An 8,876-nucleotide genomic window follows, 5' to 3' on the forward strand; every position below is an offset into this window, starting at 1 on the left:
TTCTTTAAGGGAGGCCTAAAAAAGTAACAACATCTACTTATACCTACTAGGGTTAGTTCACCAAAGGTAATATGTATGAGTTCTTCCATAGTCATGGTACTTTCGAAAAGAGGTTTTAATAAGATTTCACATTAAGGTTTTTATAGAACATGCATATAGAGGAATTCAACATACTATATTATTTTTGTTACACAATTCACTTAATATTAAGTAACTTATGCAATAGAGCTATAATTAATTAGAACAACTAGAGGATAAGATTAGGGATCTTACCAAACCTCAAAGATTCAATGATTTTGTCTTGTTATTAGGCAAATACATTTCTTCCTTCGTATGAGTAGAATAATAGAACATATTTATTTCTTCGCTTGTGTAGCTTGAAGAGAAACTGTAGATATCATCATCTGCATCATAATTTGAATTTTTAATCTTTGGTATCTAAATATATATTTTTCATTTGATGTTAGTGGAATACATATTATAAGAATACATCTTTCTCTTTTTAATTTCACAGAGTTCTTTATAAAAGTATGAAGAAGGGTGTTCTTCTTTGCTCTCATGGCTCTTTTTGATTAAAAAAAACATGATAATATGATCGTTTTTTATTACAATAATTTCATTTTAAGGTTTTAAATTTAAATTTTTATTGGACAATGCAAATATTTCTAAAACTTTTACTATTGTTCATAGGTTCATAACCAAGACCAACCTCATTGTAAGACGCCATTGGATTACCTAACAAAAGATTTAAGTTGTCTCTTCCTTTTAGTGAATTTATCAAGTGTGTTTTGAATAACATCAATTTTATTTTATTTTATGTGTTGTATTGATCACACTAGATAGATTCATCTAAGACTTTATGAGATGAGGAATTTTTTTGAATTAGATCATATTCTCTCTCTCTAAGACTTCTATTTCTTTCAACTGGGTTTTATTTTTCAATTCAAAGGAAGAGATGGTGTCTTTGGAGGTAGAGATTACTCGTTTCTCTTATTAGTTTCTTACGAATGAGAAATAAATCTTGATAAGAAAGGTGAGGTGTTACCTCATCGTATTGATGATTTGCTGTGAGACAGAGATTTACTTCTTCCTTGTCTAAATATTTTATATCATCGTTATCCCATAATATGTATGTTATCTTTTCTTCTCTCTCGGATTTATTGGACTTTCTATAGTTTTGGTTTCTTCTCTGTTTTTTAGGGCAATTTGATTTTATGTGCCCCTTCTTTCTGCATTGATGACATGTAGGAATGGACGAGAAACTTCCTTCACTTTGCTTCTGGAGCCTTGAGGTTTCTCTTTCACGTTTTAGGAATTCTTTGAATTTAGGAAACATGAATTCCATGAATTCATTATTTTTACTTTGACATTTTTTATCTTCTGCCTCCATATCTTTAATGTTATGGCTTTAAGTGCGATATTTTTCTTCTTTTTCTTGGCATCTTCTTCGTCATCGGCAAGTATTTAGTTTCATTTCGTATTTCTGCAATTTTCCAAAAAGTGTGTGTCAATGGTCGCTAAATCCTTAGATTCAGACATCGTAGTGACTTTGGATTGCCAGCTATAATTTAAGCATTTAAGAATTTTTACAAATAGCTCCTCATTTGAAAATGTTTTTCCATAGTTTTCATATGACTTACGATATGGGTGAATCGTGTTCGCATTTGATTTATTCTCTCTTCATGTTTTATTCTAAAGAGTTCATAATCATGGATTAATGTGTCCAACCTTTCCCTCTTTACCTTAATAGTTCATTCATGGATAATTTGAAAGATGTCCCACGTTTCTTTTACAACCGATCAAGAAAGCACTTCTCAATGGCATCAATATAATGCACATCAGCTGGAAACCTCCATACCCTAACTGGATGGTGCTTAACACATATGGTCATTCAAACGAATTCAATGGAGGTTTATGAAACCATTACTAAGGAGTATTACAACATGGGGATAGATCGAAGCTTACTAAGACAAATCAAGATGGAGCTCAGCAAAGTGGAAGAATGTCGTATCATTCAAGTCAGCATGGAAGCGAACAAATGTGCTGATGTGCTGATGTTTTAGCAAAGTTAGGAGCAAATCATAGCATAGACACTCGTATGTTAGAATCTTGTCCTAGGGAGACTCATAAGTCTTATGTAGATGACATGTTGGAAACCTTCTTTTAGAGGATTGTTTGTGTGTAGTTGGTTTTGGTCTTGGTCCCTCTTTAATAACATAAAAAATTGAGAAACTAAAATGCTAGCATATTCTACCTTCAATTTCTTCTATTTAAGCAACAAAAATACACACATAGCCTAAAAACTGGCAATTCTTCTAACATGTAACAAAAATACAATAATCATAGTAATAAACAACAACAAAAACATAGTATATGATATTGATGCTGAGACTTTAGATCTTGTTCCTAGGATCTATAGAAGAATCTAGGAGATGTTAGAGGAGTAGGTTATGATGCACTTGAATGAAGAGCTACTAATGAAGCATAAACACCATCAGTGATCTTCATCAACACATCATGTCTTCCCTTTTCTGCAACCATTCCATTTTTAATTACTGCTATAGTATCCGCTTCTCGAATCGTTGTAAGACGGTGAGCCACCACCACAGTAGTTCTGTTGACACTCACTTTGTCTAGAGCCTCTTGAACTATACGCTCTGACTCGGCGTCGAGTGCACTTGTCGCTTCATCAAGCAGAAGTATTTTTGGGTTTTTCAGCATGGCTCTTGCAATAGCAATACGTTGCTTTTGTCCTCCGGAAAGTTGTGTGCCTCTTTCGCCAACCGATGTATCGTAACCATTTGGAAGAGAACTTATGAAGCTGTGTGCATTGGCTGCTTTAGCTGCTATAATTATCTCGTCTTCTGTAGCATCTCCTTCTTTGCCATAAGCTATGTTGGCGCGAATGCTTTCGTTGAAAAGAATAGGCTCTTGACCGACTAAACCCATCTGTTGCCTCAACCAGCTTAATCTGAAAGTCTTGATATCCACTCCGTCGAGTAGTACATGTCCAGAGTCCGGGTTATAAAATCGCTCTAAGAGGCTTATAATTGTTGATTTTCCACTGCCACTTTCTCCAACCAAGGCAACAGTCTGTAGAAAAATATATCAACAATTTATCTCGAATGAGTATTCTCTTTTTCGACTCGTTAATTATGATATCGCTAAAGTAATGTTTACCTTTCCGGCAGGGATATATAGGCATAAATCTTTGAAAATTTGAATATGAGGCCTTGTTGGGTAATTGAAGCAGACGTGTTGAAGTTCGATATCACCCGTAACTGTTTCTGATGTTTCGCCTTCATTGCTACTGGAGTCAATAGTAGGTTTACTGTCAAGAATTTCGAATATCGAAGCGGCGGAATCTTTGGCCTTATTAGTGTCTGGTGCCAAAGTACTAGACTGAGAAATGCCAATTGCTGTTATAGTTAAACTGAAGAAAACCTGCATATAATCTCTCATGAGAATGTCAGGAGAAGCGTCGAGAAAATGTTGAAAATGTTAAGTTGATTTAATGATTGTTGTACCTTGAAAACCTCTTGAAAAGTTGCTTTATCATGCTGCACTAGAATAGCTCCTATGTAGAAACAAAAAGCAGTCATGCAATATAGAGCCACAAAAGAGAAGCCGAATCCTGCACCACTTACAAGCCCTGAACGAACACCTTGTTTTTCTGGCCCTGAACATTTCTTCCGATACATATCCATAACCTTTGATTCTGCACAAAATGATGCAACGGTTCTGATGCTACTAACAGCGTCGTTTGCCACTTGACTTGCCTGTTCATACATCACCTACATAGATAAAAGAAAAAAAGAGTCACGATTTTCTCAATTTATAATCCTCTTAATCTAATGGACGAAACCGAAAGTAAGGAAAACCTTGGCATCTCCACTGAATCCTTCGAGAAACTTCATCTGAATGATTCCTTGCACAAGAACCATTGGTGACACAGCCAAAACTATAAAAGCGAGAATCCAATTAGCAGTGAATGCTACAACTAGACCAGCTGTGAGTGTTGATATGTTTTGCACAATAAGAGCCAACGTGTCACCAATAAGACTTTTAACCGTTGAAGCATCCGTCGATAGTCTTGCACCAACTGCACCACTGTCAGGTGATTCATTTCTTTCAGTTTGATTACTCAAAAGCATTGTATCTTTATTTTAACTTGAATCATAACAACAACAAAAAAAAAAGCATTTTAACATACCTTGAATTTGCAGGGTCATCAAACCAACTTATTTCTTGGTGCACAACCTTTGCAAATGTCAGCGAACGAATTCTTTCTACAAGTTTTCCACCTGCAATCCCAAAGAAGTAATTCTGAAGCGGTAAAACCACTAGACTTATCACACCCAAACCGACATATAGAAGTGACCAGAGCCTAGCATCTTTCTTCTGTTGTTCTGGAGGTTCATAAAACATACTAATGGCTGATGAAAACACTAGGCCGAATACAGGGAACACTACACCATTCACTATTGCAGCAATGGATCCGAGCAGTAAGACAGGAATCTCAGGTTTGTTCAAGTAGGCCAAACGTCTTATAGAAACATTTTTTTGTTTCTTCTTCTTATTCTCATCAACTCGACCTTCTTCGATATCTGGTTCTTCTATTTCTACACCAATTTGGGAGATTCTCCCTGATGATCTTTGGCTTATTGACATGACAAGTGAATTTTTCCGGGTGGAAGATCTAGACATGTCACTATTTAACATGTGACTTGACTTATCTGCTTCAAAATTTTGAGTTTCTTTTTCTCCTTCTTGTAGACGAATAAGCTGAGAATAAGCACCATCTACATCCTTGATTAGCTCATCATGAGCTCCTATGTAAAAAGGAAGCATGCAAAAGTCAATACACTTTCCGTGATGCTGTAACAGAAGTCAATTTGCAAAGATTGTAGAAATAACTTAATAACAACATTTAAGCAAAATAACCTTCCTCCACTATTTTGCCCTGATGAACCACTGCTATGGTGTCAGCATTTCTTATAGTTGTCAAACGATGCGCAACAACAACCGTAGTCCTTTTAAACATAATTTTTTCTAAAGCTTCTTGAACAATACGTTCAGACTCAGCATCCAATGCACTTGTTGCTTCATCAAGAAGAAGGACTCTCGGGTTCTTCATTATTGCTCTTGCAATTGCGATTCTTTGCTTTTGCCCACCGGAAAGTTGAGTACCATTTTGTCCCGCCATGGTGTCAAGGCCCTGCAAACACAATTTCCACATATTTATTATTAACTTCAATCAAACACGATCGAAGTTTTCAGTATTTTACACACCTGAGGCAGTTTGTCGATGAACTTTTTGGCATTAGCAAGTGTTATTGCTGCTGTTATCTCCTCATCAGTTGCACCTTCTTTCCCATATGCTATGTTCTCTCGGATAGTAGTAGTAAACAAGATCGGCTCTTGACTAACCAACCCAATCTGTCCCCTTATCCATTTAAGTTGCAAGTTCTTCAAATTCACACCATCTATAAGTACTTCACCAGCATCAGGATCATAGAATCGTTCCAATAAACTGATTACAGTAGACTTTCCACTTCCACTTTGACCCACCAAAGCAGTAGTTGTGCCACTCGGAACCAACAGCGAAAATCCAGCAAATATCTGCACGTCTGGCCTTGCAGGGTATCGAAAGTAAACATCTTTGAGTTCAATATCTCCCTTTATGTCCTCCAAGACAACTCCACTCGTGTCATATGCATCAATTTTCGGCTTTCTTTTAATCGTCTCAAACATTTTATATGCTGCTGCTTGTCCTGCAGTAAATGCATCTATGCATGGGGATGTCTGACCCAATGACCTGTGAATGAATGAAAACTTATGCTCATCAAAGGTCTATAAAATTATTATTTCATGTCAAATAGAAATGTCGCACTTACATTCCACCGGTCATAAGAGCTATCATTACACTCATGACAGTTCCACCAGTGTATCCCTTCTCAAGGACTAATTTGGAACCATACCACATTGCAAGTCCATAGGTGCTAAAGACAATTAATGAAAGTAACCCCATTCCAAATCCTGTCGCAGTTCCTTGTTGAACCGTACTCGTATAAGCAACTTTTAACCTACTATTGTACTTTTCTATTGCTTTTTTCTCCCCAGTAAAAGATGCAACCTGGTCAATTTTACAAAAGAAAAATCAGGAAGCAGAACCGAACTAAACTGTTATAACTATGCATTGATGCAAGTTTCTTACTGTTCTGATGGCTCCGACGGTTTGATCAACAACATTTCCTGCTTCTGTATAAGCAGCTTGTCCACGAGTCGACATTTTAGCCATGAGCATAGACATGACTCCGCCAACAACGACAACACAAGGTATACATGCAAGCAAAACTAAAGCTAGTCTCCATCCTTTTATGAAGGCAACCACAAAGCCACCAAAAAATGACGTAGCAAGTTGAGTAAACTTCCCAACCTTTTCTCCCATTGCATCTTGAATGAGAATTGTGTCGCCAGACATTCTACCAATTACCTCTCCCGTGTTCGTTTCAGTGTCAAAAAATGCAATATCCTGTTTCAATATTGTCTTCAAGTACAAACTACGAATCCTCGCAGCTTGTCTTTCTCCTGTCACCATCCAACACGATACCTCTGCAGAATAATGCAGACCGCAATATAAAACAATCGATTAATAGTACAGTATACAGATGATACAGATGCAAGATAAGAGAACGGAAAGTGTCGAAGTGTGGTCTTACGTAGGAACGATACAACTCCGGTTCCAACAGCGAGGTAAACAAACAACAATGCAGCCTGAAATTTCACCAAGTGCATTAGTTTCTACCATCAAAATTTGTATATTACAAAATAGTTAAAGGTGAAAAAAAGACCTTAGAAACTTCTTTGAGAGTATGGTGTGGATCAGTGTTACCAAAGGCGTTGATGATTCTGCCAAGTATAAGAGTCATGATAGGCTGTGACATTCCATTAGCAATGGCAGAGATAATGCCAATGATCATTAAACTCACATCAAGAGTATCTGCAAAAGTGAAGAGTTTGTAGAATGAAACTTTTTGGTTGGTTTTGTTGTCTCTTCCATGATCATCAACCTCACTATTCTGTGCCATCATTGCCTATGGCTATAACCAATGTGAAATATTAATTTTGTGATTTAGAGAGAAATGAGACTTTATGACAGTAATCATAACATTTATTTAAATATTGACTAAATCAATTTCATGTGGTATCTTATAATATAAGAGTCATTTATTTATATAGAAATTCATTTTTGAAAAATTACTGTATTAATTTAGAAAATATTATAATTAAAAATAAATATTTATAATGATCTAACGGCAGTAAAATCTTTTTATAACATTACGGTGTTAATCCGTAGGATGATTAAAAATATTTGATTTTAGTTATTATTATTTTTTAAGTCTGGCATATGAAAGATTGTTATTTATTAAATTAGTATAAAAAAAATTATATTGGAAAAAAATGATTAAACTTTTGATTAAATCCTTAAATTTATTTACATATTTAGTATATAAAAATTAATTTCCTAATAAACAAAAAATATATAAAATCCACAAGTATTAATATTTTTCTCAAAGATATTTAGTTTTTTTTTTCAATCTTGAAGAACTTGTTTTTGAACGGCTTTTATTTTTTTATTTATTTTTATATCAATTAAGAAGGGATATTATTCTGGGTGGAAATCGCGATAAAGAATAGTAATTTAACAGATTCTTATATTTATATTCATTGAAAATTTTATTCTTTGCAAAGTTTGAGAATTGTTTATATTTAATATTATGATTAATGTAGGAAATTTTTAATTTTGAATCAACTGCAAAAAAAAAAAAATCAACTTTTTGGAAAAATGTATACATTCACCATTTACTTTGAATTTAATAAATTGGCAGCTATATATTCATTGTAGTCCTATGATAATATTGACATTGATAGTTACCATATCCCAAAGATTTTCTAAAAGTATTTATTTTAATAAACGTTTCTAGAAGTATTAATTTTTTATCTATTTACATGTTTCTTTAAAAAATTCATTCAGTTTTTACTTTAATATTGTACTAGCTTTAAATAATTTGTATTTAATTTTATAATTTTATCTCGCATAATAATATTTCATTTATATTTAATTTTAATATTCATTTAATTATTGTTTAATTATCTTAATATGAATTAAAAATTAATAAATAGTTGAAGTTAATAAATAATAAAATTGTGACCATTAAACCATTAAAAATTATATATGAACAATAGCTTACATTGAATTTGATATTTAAATAAAATTTTGACCATTAAATCATTAAAAAATATACATTAACAATAGCATACATTAAAATTGATATTTAAATAAAATTTTGACCATTTAATCATTAAAAAATATATATTGACAATAACACAATTTGAATTTGTTCCTATGCATAAATGATATGCAACCTCATTCTAAATATTCCCAAACAATAGTCATTTAAAAATAAATATTGGATATTTATCCTTTCTGTATCCTCCTATATAATAATTTAGATTCAAAACGACACATCTCACGCTAGCAAAATTATGTTTGGTAGAAACTCTTTCATAAAAAAAAAAATTAACATTATAATTTATAAGTTTAATACTATGGAGAAAGTACACTCATCTCCAATTAAATTTATTAAAATGATATTAACACTTCTTTTAAATTAAACCATTCGATAAATGATCCTTAAAATATTGCTCTGCAATCAATTCATAGCCGTTAGATCATGATATGTAAATACCTTGTTGTCATCATACACTATAGTCTTAGGAAAAACATGTAATTTAACAATGGAGCTTATAAAAACCTCAGTCACTTTGATGCTAGTAAAGTCACATTTCAAGGGCGCGAAGTGACTATACTT

The 8,876-nt window shown here is 33.4% G+C and overlaps 1 protein-coding gene across 1 annotated transcript; it reads right to left on the minus strand.

Annotated features, from left to right (window-relative positions):
* Positions 1-2,265: 2,265 nt before the first annotated feature.
* Positions 2,266-7,185, minus strand: LOC127080076 (ABC transporter B family member 9). Its single transcript, XM_051020409.1, has 11 exons — positions 6,855-7,185; positions 6,723-6,777; positions 6,218-6,615; positions 5,898-6,136; positions 5,293-5,818; positions 4,945-5,218; positions 4,214-4,832; positions 3,882-4,110; positions 3,528-3,794; positions 3,181-3,444; positions 2,266-3,093 (listed from the first exon to the last, which is right to left on the minus strand). Exons 1-11 carry the CDS (start codon positions 7,092-7,094, stop codon positions 2,449-2,451), a joined length of 3,756 nt encoding a protein of 1,251 aa, XP_050876366.1. The 5' UTR covers positions 7,095-7,185; the 3' UTR covers positions 2,266-2,448.
* Between the last annotated feature and the right edge of the window lie 1,691 nt (positions 7,186-8,876).

This window comes from Lathyrus oleraceus, chromosome 1 (genome assembly GCF_024323335.1).
Source record: "Lathyrus oleraceus cultivar Zhongwan6 chromosome 1, CAAS_Psat_ZW6_1.0, whole genome shotgun sequence".
In the NCBI taxonomy this organism is placed as follows: domain Eukaryota; kingdom Viridiplantae; phylum Streptophyta; class Magnoliopsida; order Fabales; family Fabaceae; genus Lathyrus; species Lathyrus oleraceus.

Bases quoted from the DNA above. Each gene is read 5' to 3' on its own strand.
- LOC127080076 (XM_051020409.1), bottom strand. From the start codon at position 7,094: ATGATGGCACAGAATAGTGAGGTTGATGATCATGGAAGAGACAACAAA. The intron at 4,833-4,944 runs GTTATTTTGCTT...CTTTTTACATAG, and splicing joins GGGCAAAATAGTGGAGGAAG to GAGCTCATGATGAGCTAATC. The intron at 3,445-3,527 runs GTACAACAATCA...GATTATATGCAG, and splicing joins CTTTTCAAGAGGTTTTCAAG to GTTTTCTTCAGTTTAACTAT.